Below are 22,850 nucleotides of genomic sequence, written 5' to 3'. Positions count from 1 at the left end.
TCCCCGTGTCCGCGTGGGTTTCCTCCGGGTGCTCCGGTTTCCCCCACAGTCCAAAGACATGCAGGTTAGGTTAACTGGTGACTCTAAATTGACCGTAGGTGTGAATGTGAGTGTGAATGGTTGTCTGTGTCTATGTGTCAGCCCTGTGATGACCTGGCGACTTGTCCAGGGTGTACCCCGCCTTTCGCCCGTAGTCAGCTGGGATAGGCTCCAGCTTGCCTGCGACCCTGTAGAAGGATAAAGCGGCTAGAGATAATGAGATGAGATGAGATGTGCAGAGCGTGAGGCTGAGGAGCCATTTAGGACTCATTCTTACTATCTTTAAACACACACACACACAGAAAGACAGAAACACCAAACCAGTTTAACTTTTCCTATTAAAAATAATTTATTCCAGAACAACATATAAATAATTATTAACACAATACAGATAATGTTTATTGTGAATAAATACCAAACACATTCCCCTTACCCACAAAGGAAAAAAAAAAAGGTCTTTTTTTTTTTTTTTTAAACTAGGTCTACAGTTGGAATGTAACTATGTCAGAAGTCAGAAATACCTCAACTAATTCCAGAGCAGCTTATTACATTCTGTGCAAATTGATGATCTGAAGTGACTTCAGATTCAGTAGTTGAAGAACCAACACAATTTCTACTAACGACGGGATCGAATTGTTCTCAAATGTGTCTTTTGACTAAAGCACACGTCTGCATTTCTAATTCTTGTACATCACCACTAGATTCGCTGTCAGAATGGAAATGCCTTATGCACGTGTTTGTTTCTCAGTGATGCCAAACTAGGCAGCGACTTTTTCCAAGTTTACGTCTATGCAAGCATTAGGAGCAATAGTCAAATGGACAGGTTTTTGCATACCGAACGTATGCAATACAGGCATCATGTGAAGGTAGCAGAAGTAAAGTCAAAGTCGAGAGAAGTAAGCTCCTTTGTAGAGAAAAAAACCTGCGTTACGCACAATTCTAAAAGAGGATGTACACAACACACAGGTGTGTTTACTTTCGGATTGGTGTGGTTTTTTTTTTAATAAAGGAGTCCATCCTGTCACGGCATGCACGATTCTTCCTCGTTGACACTTGTTGCACTTTGATGTGGCTAGCCTCTTCACGAGCGAGCGTGTGTGTGTGTTTGTTTAAGTCGTAATGGAGAACCTGTTTTTATTGCACTTTGGAATTTCTTTTTTTTATCTATGGGAAAATGTTAGAATGCATCCAACATCACCTAGTGCCATAGCTAGTAAACGCAAACAGACCAAACGAAGTCCAGCAAGGCGAAATCAGGTGAATAATTTCAAGCGTGAGCAGGCCACAAAAAGGGAGCAATGACGATGAGAAAAATAAATTAAAAATAATTAAAAAAAAAAAATCTCAAAGGCAACAGGTCTATTTTGGCAGCAGACATCAAATGGTGCAGCAGAAAATAAAAGTGGAGCTCTGCTTTGCAAACACTCATTGGCACTTAACCTACATTGTAAGAAATAAACTGGTTTTCTGAGACCTCTGAAACCCTGTAGCTCTGCCTCCTGTACGCATTTCTTACAGGCCCCACTGGCTTACTGCAATGCACATCAACTTGGGCGTCATAATTAGTCTGGAAGTTACTTTGGTCAAATTTCACCGTTTTTAAACTTACCATTGGAAAGAAATCTTTTGAAGATGCAGCTGCCGCCGCCCACCCCCACCCCCCAAAACTTTCTCAGCAATGTACAAACTGTTTACAATCTTATTACCCTGTTGGATAGAAATCACAGATAGCACAGATGTATGCAACTGGATGCCAGTGTATCATCAGTTTCTTTATATCAACAACCCCATCTCAGTCTTATTCACATAGAAAAAAAAAAAAAAAAAAAAGAGATCAAAACTTTGCTTGAGAGGTAAATCGCCAGTGTTACACCACTGCTAGCACCCAAAAACAGGTGGCTCAGTTAGCTGTGGGATTCCATGGAGAAGAGGATTCACACATGACAGCGTGCAAAGATTCTAGTCCCCTCTTTGGAAAAGGAAACTGATAAGCGTCAGCCCCGGTATATCTGCTTGAAGTGGTCACACTCGTTGCAGTAGCCTTGTTTTTCCTGGTTGGCGTAATGATCGCAGCCTTGTGTCCTGCAACGCTGCTTGCTCTTCTCTTTGGGTGCGTGGGCGCGACGACCCTCACGCTGCCCGCCACGATTCAGGCAGTCCGGACACAAGTCTGTGCAGCCAGGCGAGACGTTCTTACAGCCACTGCGCCGGCACTGGACCTGTCCGAGTGTCGCCATTGGACGCAATTTGGGCACTCGCTGGGAGCAAAACCAAACAAAGAAATAAGAAGGCGTGTTATGATTTGAACAGACAGATAAAACACGCTTTGAATTAAAGGAGAACTGACATCATTTTTAAACTTGATTTCTTAATTAACGTGTTATTCAATTCCATTTTCGGTTTTAGTAACCTTATATCGTGACTCGTATTGGCAACTAATTGCAATTAAATATATTTATCGGTCTATTCGGTTTTTAGCCGTGTTGAATTTGGTTCGTTTGGTCCACGGCGGGCGTCGCTTATCCGTACGATCTTCACCAGACTTGTGCGAGACTTCGAAACGTGACGTGTCAGCCAGGTGTCAGTGCCGCCATTTTGAAAACTGTTTTCCAAACGAAATATTGCACAAAAACGAGTTTAAATGACGATTACTGCCAACTTTTTTCAAACTTTCCTGATTGCTGTCGAAACAAACAAAACTTCCGCCTTGATTACGTCAGCATTCGAAAGAGGGCGCGCGCGTCTTTTGACAACATTGGCAGATGTCGGTCGCTTTGATTTCTGCTGTACGTTTTACTTCCGTCCTACGATGTCTCGCACAGGTCTCGATGAATCTCGTTTACGGCCGTTGCTTTGACGTATGGACTGATATATTACAGAGCATATTTCAAACACTCACGACTTGCTATAGCAGCGACAAAATAGCGATCGAAAATGCATTCCGATATTTAATAAAATGAGAAATGGAATTTTGAGAATAAAAAAAAAAAAAATTTGCCTTCAGTTCTCCTTTAACACTGCTTGGTGTAAATACTTCATTACATGTCGTCACTGAGGAGTGATACAGAGCAGAGCAACTCACCAAGACTGGAGGAGAAGTGGAGCCTCTGCTTGCAGCTTCAGTCAGTCTGGCGCTCTGCTCCTTCACGTAGCACTTGTTGCAGTAGCCCTCGAGCATGGCTTTGCCCATGGCGCCGCAGCCCTGCCCGCGACACCGCACGTTCTGAAAACCCGCCTCTGACGTATGTCTGGGCTGCACCACTGCTGGAGCTGCCTCTGTGATTAACAGCAACACCAGGACATAAATTACTCTCATGCTATTGTGTGTTTGCTAAAAAATATGCTGTTATAGTGCACGTGTTAGCTATGGGTGCTGTGGAGAGAAAAAAAAAAAAAAAGACACTGATGCCTCTTGGTCTTTTCAAAAACTCTTAACTTTGGAGTGAAACTAAAACTACTTCGTAGGCACAAGTGGCATGATTACGCTACCAGGGTTAAGATTTGTCGTCTCTCAAAGAGAGCAGAGAGTGTATGTGTGTGTCCTCACTTACGGTGATTGGTCTGATAGTCCACATAACAAATGGTACAGAATCCTAACTTCTCAGCTGTGCCGAAGAACTGGCAGCCTGAGCGTTTGCACTGGCGCGCTGTCTGTGTGTGCCATGTGTGCCCAGTGGTACCAGGGCGTTCCGGTATGTCCATTCTGGGCTCCTGCTGCTGGGCGACAGCACTCCTCTGCATGCAGGGTGGACAAAGGCCGTTGAATGTCCGAAAGGCTTCCTGGCGACACGCGCTGCAGTGCTCTGCATCTCTTTCTCTATCTTTTTCTCGATCTCGTGCGCTCGGTCCCCACTGAGCGTGTCCCCAGGCATGGGCAGGGCCTTGGGGCTGCCCGTTACCCGCCTGGCGGGCATTGAAGCAGCGTTCACACAAGCCGTCATGCTCTACACTGAGTGTGAAGAGACAGCCAGGCGTCTTGCACTTCATGGCGTGCGTCTCGCTGTACAGGCTCAGGCTGGGTGCGGTCGGCGGTGCCGAGCGTGGGCTCGGGATCGTTGGCTCGGATGGCGCGTTGGCATGGTTGGTTCGATTCGGACGGCTGGTGACGGCCTCGTGCTTACCGCTGGCGCGCCGTTTTTCAAAGCACTGGTGGCAGTGTGGCTGCGTGTCCACCGAGACGTAGAAGGTGCAGCGCGGCGTCGCACAACGGATCTCTATCAGTGACAGCTGTGAGACAGAGAAGGGCGGCGGTGCCTGCTGTGATGTGGGTGCCCACAGTGCATCTTTGTCCTCCTGCCACCGCTTGTACTCGTGATTCACCAGCTGTAGGTAGTCTTCCATCAGGTTCATGTCCTCAGGCAGATTGCCCTCGTCGAGGCTGATGGGGAAATGAGGCACAGTCTTTATTAGACCATTCGAGCAGCGAGCTAACGGTCATGTACACGTGGTTAAGAGGACACGACCCAGGCACCAAACCAATTCAACAAAAATATATATCTTTTACTTATTAATGCTGTTTCTCTTGGAAAAGGGCTTTACATTTCAGCAGTGGGAGGATTTAAACTCACAACCTTCCAGTCACTAGCACAGAACCTCAACTGCAACAGCAGGTTACATCTTGAGCTGACTCAAAATCTACAAGTCTAATGAAATCAAAAATCATGCTTATGTGGTTCATACCGGGCTGCCCTGATCATCTGTGTGGGGTCATAACCCAGGCCAATGACTGGAATCTCCATGAGTATCAGATATTCATTTAGCAGCCTCTCTTTCTGTTGCTGCTCCTTCTCTGTTAAGAAGTGGATGCGCAGCTCCTCAAAGCCTCCCCTTCCTGGATTGATCAACGGTAGGGCTCGAAACTCTGAAAGACAGAACGGGATGTCATTAAAAAAAAAAAAAACATAAAATAAACAAGCAAAAAAGGTTAATCAAGTCTGAGCGGTACCTGGGCCGCTGTCTTTGATTGTGATCAGGGGGGCAAAGTGTTGGGAGTCATAGCCGAGCACTATGGGATACTTGTAGCACTCTCCTGGAGGCCAGTGAAGAGGCAGGTAAATACCTCCTACATTGAGGGGTGAAAAAGAGGAACCGGACTTCATACTCCTCAGCACTTGATCTGTGGAAAGTGAAAAAGCGAGTTTAAGTTGCTGCGCGCAAGCCGAGAGGCGCGTTAACAAATTGATACGTAAACATCAAATTCTTTAGACACGGTAACCACACCTGCGATTACAATAATTGGCCTGCGCAGGATATTTGACAGCACGAAGATGTGGATGTCTTCCAGGGAGTCAAACTGGAGACCGTTGCTGCTGGCTACAGGAGACGCCATATCGACTATCTTCTCCCATTCCTCTTCCCAATTCTGAAATACAAAAGGAATTTAAAATAAATAAAATCGCATGACCTGCAATTCCAATGCTGGAGGAATCTGAAACCCCAGGCATGCCCCGAGTCAGATTTACCATTTTAAAAAAATTAATTAATTTAAAAAAAAAAGGCAGTGAGCTCACGAGCAGGTAGACAAACTGGAGCTTTTTTTCCCCCATCTTTGATAAATCAAGTGGCTAAGAGCCAAATGCTTTCTCTTTCACATTTTAAGATCACCAGGTCTCGAGGACAAACCACAAACCTCCATTCTGTCCACTGTTACATTTCCGTGGCTTGGCATTTGGCAAGTATTTTGTAGTAGTGTGTATGTATGTATGTATGTATGCATGCAATCACCTTGGTGCTGTAGCGCAGGCCGGTCTGGGTGAACTCTTGGGAGTGGAGCAGCTCTGTTTGAAAACGTGCTCTGAAATTACTGGCGTCTGTCTCTTTGAGCACGGCGTAAAGGGCCTTACGCAGGACTAGGTCTGTGTCCTGGACACCCAGCATGTACTGTGAAGCTGCATGGAGCAGGCAATTCCCATCACCTAGACAAAACAAATAAAGAGCGTGACTTGAATTATTTGCCTGAAGTACAAACATGGGTCGACGAGGCAGCTTTTAAAAACACAAACACTAAAGTTTACAAATGCAATCATGCATCTCATAAATCATGCATGATTTATTAGGGCTGGTGCCTTAGGAGTGGTTATAAATCTTTAAAAAATAATAATAATGATAATTAAAAAAAAAAAAACACTAGACATTTCAGAATTCACACCCTTCCATCAGAACTGCACAAAAAACAAACAAACAAACAAACAAACAAACAAACAAACAAACAAAAAACCCACAATAAACTTAAGTTTGATCTGACAAGAATCAAAAGGGAGCAAAAAGGGCAGAGTTGAGTGCATGCGCTGCAGACTGACTTGCAGTTCCGGTTTGAACGCTCATTTTTCTAGGACGCCTCCACAAGCCCAAAAGGGTATTTTTTTCCTTTAACAAAAAAAAAAACCCCAAAGACTAAAAGCCAAGAGAGAAATAAATATGTTCTCTAGTTATATAGGGTATAGCAGATAGCTGTGCGCTTTGGGCTGCTAAAAAAGAACTTTGGTGCCATAAGAGATATGGTTAGGTCTTTAGTCAGGCAGTGTGACGAAAAAAGAACTGGGGAATTTCCGACGCGCTGCTAAAATGGTGAAGAGTGATCCATTACAGACGGCCTTATAGCTTTTAAAAGAGGAAATAAGCCTTAGAGAAATCTTAAAAAGTACAGAAAACGACGCTTGTCACATAGCACCTATAGCAGAAAAAGCTATGTGTAATCCATAAAGCCGATGGACTGGTCTGTTAGGCCTGGCACTGGATTTGCTAAAAACACATGAGCTGCCCTGAATAAAACCGTGACACGCAATTAGGTTAAGAATCATATGATGTTAATTTGTTGGGTAATCATTTCATACAATAAAAAAAAAAAAATCATCACCGGCGCAACATCCAGAACAGACTTAAAAAAAAAAAATCCACAAACATGCAATCTACCGTATAACTTATCACGATCGTGATTATAAATATTCTAATGTTATAAATTTGACAGAGTCTTGCAGTTCCAATGACGTACGCTTGACTGAGAATACGAACCTTGTTACAGAACTAACTCAAGTGGCCTGGTTAAAGGTCATATACGGTACCAGTCAAAATGACAGACGTCGTTTGTCATTACTACAGTTGTGGACTGTATTTTTATTATTTACTGTTTGATCTCAAACGCATTAAGGCGGCATGAAATTGCACTAATTAACTTTTGACGAGGTATACCTATGAACTGAAAAGCCTTCCAGGTGACTACGTCATAAAGCTGTTTAAGAAAACGCCAACAGTGTGCAAAGTATCAGAGATAAACGCTGGCGACTTTGAAGAACTTAAAATATGAAACAGGCTTTTTTTTTTTTAAAACACCACTTTTGTTTACCACATAATTCCATACATTACATTACACTCCTATTAACAAAAAAAATAGATTCCGTTGAAGGACTCTGGGTTTTTTCGAGGTTGTGCAACTGGTGTGGGTCCTAGTAACAAGCTGTTCTAAAACAAGGCTATATAACAACAGCGAGGAAATTCCCCTGCAAGCGATTTGCTCTGATTAAGTGCCGTGAGGCCGCCACTGCAGCTTTTTCTTCCCCTGCTCAGCTCTTGAGACATCAGACTGACTGGACTTTCCAAAGGGGAGGGACTTTATTCAACAGGAATGTGTGCTCGCTCGCTAAACTTCCAATATCACAATAGGAGCCTCCTTGGGTTCTTTTCAAATCCATGACCACTGTGTACAACATCAGTCTACTCTAGACCAACCCAGGCTGGGTACTGGAGTTTTATTTTTATATTTAGTTGCACTTTGTCAGTTCATTTGTACAGCTGGTTTGTTTCCCTGGCTGTTTACTGAGTATTGGTGCTTCAACAGAATATTACACCAGGTGTTATTTTGGTCACGTGTTCAGTCGGCGCTAGAACTTGCTTGTCTAGAAGTTCAGCGCTTTGTGTGCCTGATTTTTACACTTGCTGGACGTTGCTCTGATTAAGAACGTCTACTAAATGTAATGTAAAGTCTGTACAGACATCCAACCCAAGCAAGGAACAAAACAGAGTGCTTTCTGGCCAAACTAGTGAGCCTTTCTTTTTAAAAAATCATTCAGTTTTAGTTGTTAAATGGTTAATTAAAGTTAAATTTCTAAACTAAGGTTTAGTGGGCTTCATTAAAACATATCGTCATAGAAGAAGAAGTGTTCCACCCTAATAAGGCATGTTGAGAAACTGCCTAGTTTCCTTTTCTAATTTTAGAATATTTCTGAACTCTTTCTATAGCTCAAGGGCAAAACACACACAAAACAAAAACTTTCCTCTCAGTTTGAGAGTTGTTCTCCGTGGCTAGCAACTCAATCTGGGATGATTTTACATTACCAATAACATTAATGTGTTACACAGTGCACAACTATAAAATAATCTCCTCTTTATGACCGTCGTCACGTTGCCACTTCTGTCATAAACACCGCATCCAAATACCCCTATAAAACTACCCATACATGGTTATTCAGCATCTGAATGAATGAATGACGCCTCGTGAAAAAGGAAAACTGATATGAAACATACGGAGTGGACATTTTGGAAATACCCAGACCACATCCTTATCAGCATGGATCATTATTTCAGCCTCAGCTTCTGAACATGGACGCAAAGCAAAATGAGTCAGCCTTGTGGCTGCCGGCGTGGACTGTCCTGCTGTCCTCGCCCTTGTCCCAGTGTCATCTGATGGGATTAATTCTACGAATAAGAAGCCAGGCGCAGAACAGAACCTTCAGAATCGACAACATTCAAAACCTGGATTCTGTGAAAGGCTGGGTTGGGTCAAAACTGGTCTCACTATACGACAGCGTGAAGGACAAATCGCAACAACCATAAACCAGACCAGAAATGTCAACTAAAATAAACAAAACTACAAAAGGAAGCACAAAAAAAAAAAAGGCAGCCAGAAAGTAAAGAAACTCTAAATAAACAAGCATCCTTGCTTTCTATGCCCAACCACATTTCAAATGCCATACTAATGGCTAAACATGCTTTCTTGACACATACTTTTCTTCAGGTGGTCTTAAGATAAGATTACAGTACAGCAAAATGGAGGAAAACGACGAAGAACTCCAAAGACTGGGGTTGAAGCATGACTTATCCAGTGTTAGTCATGTCATGTCGTCTGACCTTGGGTTAACAGTGAATGTGTTTAGCTCATAAAGACCTCACTCTGAATAATGAGCCAGGAAAGACCCCTAGATCAAATCTCACCAAAGAATGAAGAGGGATGGCAGTGGGACGTCACTGTGACAGTTTAGGATTTTCCCGTCAGTTCTGATATGCTCATGCAGCAGAAGAAAGGCAGCTTTCCACGACTATTAACTAACTCTTTGATCTTGCCCCAGTTCTTACCAGAGGTTCAGAATGTTTCCATTCACAGCTTCAACGAGACGCTCTTGAACTGAACAACATTTACCTCAGACAAAACTTAAAAACAGAATTTTTTTTTTTTTTTAAACCCACAACACAACAAAAACCATGTAACGGTCAACAACTAGGCCTCATCTGTCCATCAAAAACAGGCCAACATTACATCCTGCTGTTCTGAGAAAACTTCTTCATGATTTAGAAATCGATTCTTCTTCGAAGGAAGTCATTAAAATTGTCATCGTTTGGCCTTTTTGTCTTTCACAGACAAACTACAATTGTAAAGTTAAGTACTGAGTAATTACTGTGCAGTAAAATGAATAATTTCATTGGCTGGTAGCAAACAAACACTATATCCAAGACAATCCATCCATTACAGCAAACAAATCAAGGCCAACCAAAGAAAGAAAGGAAGGATGGCGTTACCATTTGTCCGGAGCGGCACCAGCTTCTTGACCTCACGGCACCAGTTGAGCCTCTTCTCCTGCTCCAGTGAGGTCTGCATAGCCCGGTCCAAGATGGCTGACTGGATGATCTCGCGGAAGGCCTGCGGGAACTGGCTCATCCGGATCATTTCCAGTGTGTAGCGGTGCATGCCGCGAAGATGGTGAAGCAGACCGCCACTGGCTGATGGCTTTACGACATCATGGGGCACGCGCTCGCGGATCTTCATGGCCTTCAAGAGGTTACTGACAAACAGGAACTTGGGCAGGAAGTTTTGGCCCTGTGACATTGTGTTGTCTTGGGAAAGGAGCGAGCAGGAAACCAGTTTAGCTCTGTGGGAAAAAGACAAAACACAAAAGGGTTTTGTTTCGATAATGGCCAGGCTGATGTGTTTGACCAGTCATCATCCTGATTCATAAAGACCCAACCTGTTCTTGGACACTCATGTGAATGAGATGGCGAAGTGCGTTTCTTTGTAATAAGTTAGTGTAGAGTCGATCATCAGGTATGAAGTGAGGGACAAAGTCCTGAGACCTACCTACAAAAGGCGCACCACTTAGGCCCGACTTGTCTGAGGACAACTCGGTGAAAAGATTCCTCTTGGTACAAATTCACCAGTTAAAGAGACAATAAAAACACATGCGGGGGAGTGTTGTCTGTCAGAGCACACACAGGCACAATGGAGACAGAGGGAGAGAGAGAGAGAGAGAGAGAGACAGACAGACAGAGACAGACAGAGAGAGACACAGACACAAACAGAGAGAGACAGACACAGACAGAGAGACACAGACACAGACAGAGAGACAGACACAGACAGAGAGAGACAGACACAGACAGAGAGAGACAGACACAGACAGAGAGACACAGACAGAGAGACAGACACAGACAGAGAGACACAGACACAGACAGAGAGACAGACACAGACAGAGAGAGACAGACACAGAGACACAGACACAGAGACACAGACACAGAGAGACACAGAGACAGACAGACACAGAGACACAGACACAGAGACAGACAGACACAGAGAGACACAGAGACAGACAGACAGACACAGAGACAGACAGACACAGAGACACAGACAGAGACAGACAGACACAGAGAGACACAGACAGACAGAGACAGACACAGAGAGACACAGACAGACAGAGACAGACACAGAGAGACAGACACAGAGAGACACAGACAGACAGAGACAGACACAGAGAGACAGACACAGAGAGACACAGACAGACAGAGACAGACACAGAGAGACACAGAGAGACACAGACAGACAGAGACAGACACAGAGAGAGACAGACACAGACAGAGAGACAGACACAGACAGAGAGACAGACACAGACAGACAGAAAGAGAAAGACAAACAGACGAGACAGACAGACGAGACAGACACAGAGAGACACACAGAGAGACACACAGAGAGACAGACACAGAGACACAGACAGACAGACAGAGAGAGACAGACACAGAGAGAGAGAGACAGACAGACACAGAGAGACAGACACAGAGAGAGAGAGAGAGACAGACAGACACAGAGAGACAGACACAGACAGAGAGACAGACACAGACAGACAAACAGAAGGAGACAGACAGACGAGACAGACAGACAGACACGAGACAGACAGAAACAGACAGAGAGAGAGACACTGTAGCGATGCGGCTTCGCGCTCGTGCCGTTTGACGCTCCAATTACGTAATTCATCCGATAAAGCCGTCAGAGACAAAGTAACCCTGTGACAGTAAAATGGGAGAACACTGAGCAGCACACTGAGCAGCGCACTGAGCAGCGCTCGGGCAGGAGCGGAGGCCTCCGGCTGCCTCAACGCTGCCAGTAATCCCGACTCAGGGACATTTTCGCAAACAATGGCTGTCAGAGCCGCGGCACCGAGCGAGCCGAGCTGCACTCATTTCCGCTTCTGCCCGAGTCCCTGCAGCAGCACACACACACACACAGCAGCAAGGAGACTCGAACCAAAGCACACAGCTGTTACCTGTTCAATATGTCGCTGTCCGCCAACAAAACCCAAAGCACACAGCTGTTACCTGTTCAATATGTCGCTGTCCGCCAACAAAACCCAAAGCACACAGCTGTTACCTGTTCAATATGTCGCTGTCCGCCAACAAAACCCAACGCCGCCGGATTCAGCGTCGCCCCGAGCAGCCGCGCGCGCTAGCACTCCATGGCGCCGTCAAACCCGCAGCAGCGCGCGCGCGCATTCCAGGCGCTCAAAATAAAGACATATAACCCTAAACCCGGACACACAGCGCAGCGCAGCGCCTCCGCTCTCAGCAAGCACAACGCGCCACTGAAGAAGGAAAAGCCAACGGGGGTTTCCGAGGCGGTACTTTCCACTTTCACAACCTATCATACAACAAATTACTCCAGCTTCAGCCCCGACGGCCCTCAGCCCAGCGTGATGACGTCACGGTCGACTCAGTGACGCGATGACGCCGCAGGCCTAGCCACGCCTGTCGACGCCTGTGGGCGTGTCCTGTGACTACTATTGTTATCCTAGTTTCGCTTTTTAAATGTCATATTTCAAAACCGATACGATACGATGACTTATCATACAAACACTGCAATCATAGAAAAATATAAGCCAACATAGGAATCAGGAATGCACAAGCTTGCTTGAAATTTAAATCTTTATTTATTATCACATGTACACTCACGCACAGTGAAATTCCTCCTCTGCATTTAACCCATCTGAAGCAGTGAACACACAAGTGAGCAATGAGCACACATACACACACACACACACACCCAGAGCAGTGGGCAGGGTTAGGCTCAAGGGCACTTCCACTCAGATTCAAATCGAACCGACGACCCTTTGGGCCCTGTCTTGTTTTGTCACTTAGTGTTTTTAGGTGTTATCCAACAAGCTGAAAAAAAAAAAAAAACAAGTCCTGCCAATTTTATATTCTTACCCGATTATCAAAAATCCTGTTTTCCAGAGACTGACAAAAATGGCTTTACTGACTGATTCTAGCTTTTTTTTTTTTTGCATTAATTGTTCAAGTTCAAGATCATAACAATGAGATATACAGCAGGGATTCGCAAACCTGGCGGCATGGTGGTGTAGTGGTTAGCGCTGTCGCCTCACAGCAAGAAGGTCCGGGTTCGAGCCCCGTGGCTGGCGAGGGCCTTTCTGTGCGGAGTTTGCATGTTGTCTGCGTGGGTTTCCTCCGGGTGCTCCGGTTTCCCCCACAGTCCAAAGACATGCAGGTTAGGTTAACTGGTGACTCTAAATTGACCGTAGGTGTGAGTGTGAATGGTTGTCTGTGTCTATGTGTCAGCCCTGTGATGACCTGGCGACTTGTCCAGGGTGTACCCCGCCTTTCACCTGTAGTCAGCTGGGATAGGCTCCAGCTTGCCTGCGACCCTGTAGAACAGGATAAAGCGGCTAGAGATAATAAGATGAGATTCGCAAACCTTTTGTTGTCAAGGACCCCGTGACGTATAAAATAAATCCTAGTACCCCTCACTCACAACAGGTTTCATGAACATTTACAGTTGTGTAAATTAACATTTAGTGTATCATTGGAAATATAGAGCTTTCTATTTCTGAACTTTTCACCTACAAATCACATTATAGAGCCAAGCTGTTATATAGTATAGGCCAACTGCTATGTTATTCATGAGTTATTAAGGTTGGGATTAAACCCATTCAAATCAAAGGATCAGTTAAACAGGCTAAAAAGATCTCAGTCATAGTGAATTGTGATTTATACCAATGTAACAAAATCATGAATCATGTGGCTATAACTTCACAGGCCCTTGGGGTCCCCAGACCTGACTCTGAGTCCCATTAACTTTGAGTCAATCTATCACACCATGCAGCACAAAAATGTCTTTATTAACTTATGCACAAACTATTGCGAGAACTTTCCCCTCCTCAAAAAAAAAAAAAAAGTCCTGGTATTACTGACTGATTGTATTGTTGGTGCTGTAATGTGTTTGGCACTTGTGTAAATCAGAAACTTCATTTGACTCATAAGAAAGTCCAGCTTGTTATACTCATCTGGAAAAATTAATGTATGAAGATTTCATTGTCTTAAAAATTTGACAGATTAGCTTTTTTTTACCTTAACCATTTATGAAAATGTCCTACTCTACCGTTCACAAACGCCTACAGAATTTGTATTATGAAAAAATCAGCAATATGTAAATCTAATATCACATCTGTTTCCAACATTTATGCCAGACTCGAGTTTCAATATAAAACATCCCATTTTGCATAAGTTTAGTTGTACCAAAGCTTCACACAATCCTCCACTCTGCTTCTTCGTGTGTGCGTTTCTGCTATGAGTGAGTGTGTGTATGGAAATCCACATGTACATACCATCCAGTTTCAGTCTTCACACACACAGCACTCAGGCATCTATGAAGCAGTCACTGTCCTGTACCATCACCAAAATCCTTTTTAATGAGGGTCTTCATGGACATGTCTCATATTCTCATGCCATATAGCCTCCTGTAATGTACCACGCACCACTCATACTGGATATAAACCTACCTATGAATCACATCAATCACCTAAAACTTTTTTCTCATTCACTTCAGTCAAAGGGAACTTCCCCAGAGTTATTCTCAGACAGACATGAAAAGAAAACATTATGAGGTGCAGAAAAAGTTTTTTCCACAGCCTAGCCTTCTTTATTATTTTCTCTTTATGGTTAGATGGAACTGATTATGGTTCTATTATATCTATTTATGAGAAATAATGTAGTGGCTAGATATTTGAACTTGTCAGTAGCTGTTTTTCATGATGTCTAACAGAAAATTCTGCTCATAAAACACTAGATTATTAGCTAAGGTAAGACAAAGGGCTGTTACACAAGGTTGTTAAGAGACATGGGCTCTCCAGGAGTTTGGAAACAAGGGTTTACAAAATCAATTCATGGAGATGAAGCTAATTTACTGCTGTCTTGGCAATCAAAAGGAACTTATGCGCCATCTAGTGGGCACCAGAAAAACTGCCTTCTCTAACCCTCATTGCAGCTCTTGAAGGTCCATAATGATATTAAAAGGATTGGTTTCTAATAGTTTAATAATAATAATAATAATAATAATAATAATAATAATAATACGTTTCCCCAATGTGCAGGATGTGTTGAGAAAGGGAAGAGACACTGGGACATATACGGTACGTAGTAGCTGAATGCAAGGTGTTGGCCCAGAAGTATTACAAAAACTGGAGAAATGACAAAGTAGCCCAAGTGATCCACTGGTGGCTTTGTGAGAAACTGGGCTTTGAAAGAGAAGAGAAGTAGTAGAACCATATACCCAAGACGGGACTCGAATCAGAGAGGACTAAGATATTTTGGGATTTTAAGATCCAAACGGACAAACCAATCGAAGCTAACAGACCAGATATTGTACTACTTGACAAGGAGTCCAGAAAGTGTTGTGTCATAGACATGGCATGCCCATTCAACACAACAGTAAAGACAAGGAAAAGACTGAAAAGTACTAAGATCTTAAGAGGGAGATGAAGAGGGTCTGGAAGTTGAAAGATGTCAAGATTGTTCCAGTTATAATCGATGCCCTGGAAACCTTAGCAAGAAAGTTAAAGACATGGTTGGAAGAGATAGAGATGGTCAAGGGCATTGAGCTGATGCAGAAGTCAGTTTTGCTGGGATCAGCAAGGATAATCCGCAAAGTTCTAGATATATGACAAGGATGGAAGGACATGGGATGCCATTGGTACCCAAGGCCATGGGAAGTGGCTCAATACCTATCACAAGAATACCAGCTTGCCAGGTTTATTCTTAGCTTGCTGTGAATTATCTTATCTTATTTATAATAATAATAATAATAATAATAATAATAATAATAATAATATGTAGTTAGGTAAACTTAAAAAAACATTACCCCCCCCCCCCCCACACACACACACACACTACACTTCAAATATGATATTGCTTTTATACAACAGTTCTGTAAACAAGAAACTAATACTGAGGAAGTGGCATTTCAGACACAATATGGCCAACTGTTTGATTTATTTTTGCTTCACTAGTAGACAGAAGAAAGCATTTCCTGAAGAAGCCACACTCACTTTAGAGCCCGTTGGCCAGCTGTCTCCAGTTCACACTGATTTATACCACATTCTCATTAAAGGTGCTTCTGTTAGTGGGCGGCATGGTGGTGTAGTGGTTAGCGCTGTCACCTCACAGCAAGAAGGTCCTGGGTTCAAGCCCAGCAGCCGACGAGGGCCTTTCTGTGTGGAGTTTGCATGTTCTCCCCGTGTCTGCGTGGGTTTCCTCCGGGTGCTCCGGTTTCCCCCACAGTCCAAAGGCATGCAGGTTAGGATAATTGGTGGCTCTAAACTGACCGTAGGAGTGAGTGTGAATGGTTGTTTGTCTCTATGTGTCAGCCCTGTGATGATCTGGGGACTTGTCCAGGGTGTACCCCGCCTCTTGCCCATAGTCAGCTAGGATAGACTCCAGCTTGCCTGCGACCCTAACAGGATAAGCGGCTACAGATAATGGATTTAACAGATAAATTCTGTTAAATTTGTCATCCATCTGACAAGCTTTTATATTTTAAAATGTTATATTCCTGAAAAAGATCGACTACCATAACTACTCATGATGTCGTTAACACTACGGTCGGAATCGTTTTGGACTAGGAAGTGGAACTTTATGTAGCAAAAACAGACAAGTGACATACTGTACACAATGAAACATCTCCATGCTGTTATAATACATATCAGCGTGCTTGGAATGCCAAATTATTGGACCTGAGCTAACTGTTGTACAGTAAACATTAGCAAGCGAATTTCTAAGTTTGTCTGAGTTTGTAGAATTTTTCTTTAACACTTGGTGAGTTTATTCCCTCCGTTAAAAATATTGAGTTTTCATGTCTTGAAGACATGAGTGTGTTTAAATGTTGATACTTTTTTGACTTTGACTGAAGCAGATTTTTGCCTCCATATTCCTACTTAAGTTTGACACAATACCCACACTTACTTAAGCACTGTACATTTTCCACCTCTGGATTGCATTTCAGAAAGGTATGTGTGTAAAAAGTGAATACAAGTCCTTACCTTCATTGTGTAGACAATGTCATTCTGGGAAATTGGTATTTGGTCTTGTTTTTTGTTCTTCGGTAGAACAGAAGTATTTTTTTTGTTGTTTTTTGTTTTTGTTTTTTTAAAGGCTTGAACACTACATTGGCTGATTTTTTTTTTTAACAATTCAGCTGTAAATCCAAAAGAAAGACCTTAAGCATGTGCAAGTCATTTTATACCCAACTGATTTTAAAAGACAGTGCCTCCACTAAAATCAACCAATTCTCATAAAATATATGGGAAATAGCAGGAAACACATTCAAAGGGTTAGGGAGTAATGTTCCCTTCTGGGATTTTTATTCAGGTATTTCCAGTCATTACCATCAAAATCCACAGAGGGGACGAGATCTGTAAGAAAACAAGAACTACTACTTGGAAATATGACTTGGGGCAGTGTGAAACAGAGAACTGGAAAAATGAAATACAGGAAAGGTTGCTTGTGATCACAGCCAACAAGTAGCAATTTACTAGAACGGTGTTAAATAAGGATTAAAACACAATATAAAATGAGAGGATGGATGTCATCAGGTAAGTCTGCTGTTCAGTACACACCTTCAAACTCTGGTGGTGTTTGTATTGAATTCGATTCCATTTCTCCAAACTCATATCACATACAATGTGGATGAATGCCTACAGATGTGGGGAATTTTGCTGTATTTCCTAATAAAAAGGTTACGACTAACCCCACTCCAGCTGTCACATTAACTATTTCTCATTATTTATATACATTATTGCATTTCACTTCTTTTGGGAGAGGAATTTAAAAGAAAACCCCCAAATCTTAGATCATAGGCAATATAGACAAACACCCAAGAACTGTCAGATCTTTGCAATCAAAATAATGTTATGGTTCGATCAAATATCTGTCTGTTTCTACACTTTAAACTGTTCACTATTCTTATGTGTGTTCTGGGTCACAATCCCAAGGGGTTGAAAACCTACAGGTACTTTTGCTATTCCTTTCAAGGGTGACAGACAAGTAGGGTACTGTACCCGAATATTTGTTTTGTTGCCTAGGGGCCTGGGCAATCCCAAGGGGTCGAAAACCTACAGGTACTTTTGCTATTACTTTCAAGGGTGACAATCAAAGTGAAACTAGTTCTAGCTTACTCAGTTTCTACCAAGGTACTTACAGGGCTAGTTCAGAGACAGGGCTGGGTAGTGGCCCTAGTGTGGTGGGTTAGTGGGGATGGCTAGCAGGGCTAGTGGGGCTGGATAGTGGCACTAGTGGGATGGGCTAGCAAGGCTGGCTAGTGATGCTAGCAAGGAGGGATAGTGGGGCTGGCTAGTAGCACTAATTTGGCTTATATGTCTGTGAAGGTTCTCAGTCATCCAGGTCATGAGTGGTGGTTTGAAAGACCAGTGGTTTGAAAGAAAACTGGTAGTTTGAAAGAGGAGTAAAAGAAGCCATCTTCATAACCTGAAACGACCATCACTGAACAGAGGAGGTGGTCTGAGACACCACTTATCAGCCACCTACAATGCAGTCCTTGGCACCACTTCCCAGAAAACTGAATACACAGTCATACCAAGACACAGCTGACTTCAATGACTCACATGATGGCAGAGCGGGCCAATGACCCACAGATCACCCTAACAACCCTCTAGGCTACTAACACCGTTCACACCCAGCCTCCAGTGAACCTAACACCTCCAGAATGACTGAGAGCGTCAACGACTGATGTGACCTCAACGACTCTCCTTAGGGTTGTTTTTAAGCCGCTATAGACCCTTTTCACTCACGTGACCTTCGTAAACGCGACCGCCATTTTGGACATGAAGAAATAACGGTTTATGGCACAGACCCTTTCGGTTCTCGCTCATCTAGCTGCTACAATGACTGCTTAGACTGCAACAATAATACCTAACACACATTTAAGTATCCGTCGTAAAGACGTGAAACTTGTCGAGTGACGAGTGTGTTCATTGATAAGCTAACACAATCTTAAAGTAGACATACCATCACACTGCCCTGGCGCTGTGTACAGTTTACCTTCTATGGTTTGTGCACTCACTATTTGCCATTACTTTCTCCAACCCAGTGTTCGAACTATGCCGATATTTTCGGGGGGTCCCTTTTTTTCCCTTGGGGGGGTGCTTGCGCATGTCTCAGAGCGCGGATCTCCGAACACATGAGAAGCCTATCTTACGCACATATCACGCGGACTCCACACCTCCACACACGCATCGCGTCTGAAGTCATAACTCATCAGGGGAAACCGTGTCCGCATTGGCATGTTCAAAAAACAACCTCGCGTCAACAATGATACCACACGCAAAAAAAAAAACAGTCAGGCTACTCAACACATCTGATCCATAGCAGCACCAAAGCATCACTGGAAATCATGTCAACAACCAATCTTCCATTTCAACACACGTCAACAAACAAATGGCACCACAAACATGAATGAATCGGTCAGGCTACCGATTCCAAACCCACAGCAGACGAATAATTAAATGCATCTTACCTTAAAGCAGAATCGACCACAAAGGAAGTCTGTTGGCACACTTCCTTTCTACTAGTTTGTGTCCCCAAACTGGCAGCAGCAGTCGTTGTCATATCGGTTTATTTTATCTTTGATGTAAACACAACACTTCGGATATGCAAATGCTTCCCGTTACACACGATTGCTATGTCAATAAACATCATTTTGCCAATATTTTAGAGACCATCCATCTTCTCCGTCGGTCAGCATCTGTTGGGATCCGATAAAATGATAAATCTTGCCTTGTGTGTTGATGGTTACTACATCTAGGTGCACAACAATATAATGACATGATGGAAGTCTTGCTGAAAGTAAAAACTTTCTTTGATGGCTATATTCCTTTCAATGCTTCACCGTCGTTCCTCGTTGTTAGCTGTAGTAGACTACTGGTAGTTCATGTCCAAAATGGCGGCCGCGTTTGTCGTGACGTCACGTGAAAAGGGTCTATAGGATAAATACCTGGAATTCCCCACTAGTCAGACAGAACTGAAGAAGCCTTTTGGATGAGAAGTGAAATGTTTTCAAGAATTTCAAGCAAGTCCAGTTGCCTTCTTTAGCACCTATGGTTTGCTAGCAGGGCTTGTTAGTGAGGCGGACTTGCGCTACTCGTCAGGTGGGCTAGTGGCGGGGCTAGCAGCACTAGCAGTGGGGCTAGCGGCTGAAAAAATAAAGACATATACATTGACATAATGATGTGGGTCTCTGGTGATTCTCTAGCTCATGGAAAAGCAAACCAGTTCTTCAAAGTTTTGCAAGTTGAGTTCAAATTTGGGACTAGCTGAGAGTCAAGACCAAGTCTTAAGCAAGCTGAAATCAAGGCAAGACTGAGTCCACATAAACGCAAGACTGAGTCAAGATCAAGACTGAAAACCATCAAATCCTTTTCGAGGCTAAGCCTTTACCTCAGCTAGTTGGTTTCAGTCATGCATTGCACCAATGATTCATTTATGTTTTCTAGAAGAAGCAAGTACTTCTTGTCAAACTTTGCAAATCCAAAAGAAAGACAACACAGACAATATTTTTACAAAACCTTGGTCATGACCATGGCCATATTAACAAGACCAATTCCCAAGCCCGAGACAAGTCCAAGTACAATAACAAGTACAATAATTCCATAAGTCCAACTCCATCCATCCATTATCCATAACCACTTATCCTGTGCAGGGTCACGGGCAAGCTGGAGACTATCCCAGCTGACTATGGGCGAGAGGCGGGGTACACCCTGGACAAGTCCCCAGGTCATCGCACGGCTAACACATAGAGACAAACAACCATGTACACTCACGGTCAATTTAGAACCACCAATTATCCTAACCTGCATGTCTTTGGACTGTGGGGGAAACCGGAGCACCCAGAGGAAACCCACGCAGACACGGGGAGAACATGCAAACTCCACACAGAAAGGCTCCCATCTGCCGCTGGGCTCGAGCCCAGGACCTTCTTGCTGTGAGGCGACAGCGCTAACCACTACACCACTGTGCCGCCCCATACAAATACATTCAAATGAATAACTAATTTGCACAAGCAGCAGTAGCGTGAATTGTTACTCTCACTCAGGATCTTTCTACTTTATTATTATTATTATTATTCATCTCATCTCATTATCTGTAGCCGTTTTATCCTGTTCTACAGGGTCGCAGGCAAGCTGGAGCCTATCCCAGCTGACTACAGGCAAAAGGCGGGGTACACCCTGGACAAGTCGCCAGGTCATCACAGGGCTGACACATAGACACAGACAACCATTCACACTCACATTCACACCTACGGTCAATTTAGAGTCGCCAGTTAACCTAACCTGCATGTCTTTGGACTGTGGGGGAAACCGGAGCAACCGGAGGAAACCCACGCGGACAACATGCAAACTCTGCACAGAAGGGCCCTCACCGGCCACGGGGCTCGAACCCAGACCTTCTTGCTGTGAGGCGACAGCGCTAACCACTACACCACCGTGCCGCCCATTATTATTATTATTATTATTATTATTATTATTATATTTTTAAGGATGCTGTTTCTCCCTCAGTTTTCACAAATTTCACATGAAGAATGCCTCTGGGCTGAACTACCTTGCTCTGACTTTTGGTGCTGATCCGGATCACTGATCTGGAATGATCCATGAAAAACGGGATTTTTTTTCAATCAATTATAACTCTGTCAATTGTCCTGATTTTTTCAATCAGTTTTTTTTTTTTTTTTAAATTTTGTTCAGGGCAGCAGGGCGCAACTTTTCCTTGACATTCAATTGACAAAGGTCAGCTAGTGCAAAATACTGTGACTTTAGTCAAAGTCTCTATCTAGTTAGTCACTGAGTCAGTCATCTCAGAAAACATTAAACATTCAAAAAGTTAACAAGAGTTAAGAAGATTTCTCTGGCCAGCACCTTACTGGGAAAATGGCATGGTTTAATCGAAGTAGCTTCATACTGTGTCAGAACATGGGCTTTGAAACGGATTAATATATTTGAATGCATTGCTACAATGATAATGATGGACTTCAATATCTAAAATGCTATTAAAAGCCTTCTGGTATTTATTGTATAATTCAAACAAACAAACAAACAAACAAACAAACAAACAACAGATTTATCCCATGAATCTCACAAATACTGGATACTATTAACTGTGACATGAGAAAGACAGCGACTTGTCCAGGGTGTACCCCGCCTTTCGCCCGTAGTCAGCTGGGATAGGGACCAGCTTGCCTGCGACCCTTTAGAACAGGATAAAGCGGCTAGAGATAATGAGATGAGATGAGATGAGATGAGAAAGACAGCTGGACTGCTTGAGAAAGTATGAGAGGTAAAAATCTTTCAGTTTTGTTTCCTTCATATTTATTTATGGCATGTAGTTTCCACTCTTTTCTCAGCTGGTGTCAAATGAAGCTAATTATGAGTCAGATAACAGTCAGGACCCTGTCCATGGGTAGTTTTCTGGCATCCTGCACCTCACTGTACCATTTGGTATTGAGAATTATTATTAATACAGTCATTTAAGATCAAAAACTGGAAATGAGGAACTAATACTGAAAGCTGAGAAGTAGCTGACAAGAAGAAAATATATATATGATTACAAGCAGGAAATTCAGTTCTTACTCATAACATTTTGTTTTATTTTACTGCAAAGTGTCTTGTGACAATTTGACAACATTTACAGTATGGGCCTCTTTCAGCTGAGTATAAGTAATCTAGTAATACAAGTAATATTAGTACTCGTAATGGTATAAAGTAAAAAAATATTATTAAAAAAATTATTTATATATATATATATATATATATATATATATATATATATATATATATATATATATATATACAGTGTTGGGTAAGTTACTTTAAAAATGTAATTCGTTACAGTTACAAGTTACCTTGTTTAAAATGTAATTGTAGTGTAACTTTTTCAATTACTTTTAAAAAGTAATGTAACTAGTTACTTTTGGATTACTTTTT

At 42.9% G+C, this 22,850-nt stretch overlaps 1 protein-coding gene across 3 annotated transcripts; it reads right to left on the bottom strand.

Annotated features, from left to right (window-relative positions):
- Positions 1–383: 383 nt before the first annotated feature.
- tnfaip3 (tumor necrosis factor, alpha-induced protein 3) lies at positions 384–12,260 on the bottom strand. 3 transcript variants are annotated; one of them, XM_060925429.1, is made up of 9 exons: positions 11,942–12,260; positions 9,829–10,178; positions 5,764–5,954; positions 5,260–5,401; positions 4,985–5,155; positions 4,720–4,900; positions 3,591–4,417; positions 3,122–3,315; positions 384–2,297 (listed from the first exon to the last, which is right to left on the bottom strand). In XM_060925429.1, exons 2-9 carry the CDS (start codon positions 10,133–10,135, stop codon positions 2,034–2,036), a joined length of 2,277 nt encoding a protein of 758 aa, XP_060781412.1. In that variant the 5' UTR covers positions 10,136–10,178; positions 11,942–12,260; the 3' UTR covers positions 384–2,033. The 3 variants fall into 3 exon arrangements, with proteins under 3 accessions (XP_060781412.1, XP_060781413.1, XP_060781414.1); XM_060925430.1 differs by lacking the exon at positions 11,942–12,260 and adding an exon at positions 11,838–11,890; XM_060925431.1 differs by lacking the exon at positions 11,942–12,260 and adding an exon at positions 10,385–10,454.
- Between the last annotated feature and the right edge of the window lie 10,590 nt (positions 12,261–22,850).

This window comes from Neoarius graeffei, chromosome 7 (genome assembly GCF_027579695.1).
Source record: "Neoarius graeffei isolate fNeoGra1 chromosome 7, fNeoGra1.pri, whole genome shotgun sequence".
Taxonomy (NCBI): Eukaryota; Metazoa; Chordata; class Actinopteri; order Siluriformes; family Ariidae; genus Neoarius; species Neoarius graeffei.
The sequence above is the reverse complement of the archived record's forward strand: the minus strand, read 5'-3'. Positions and strand labels throughout refer to the sequence as shown.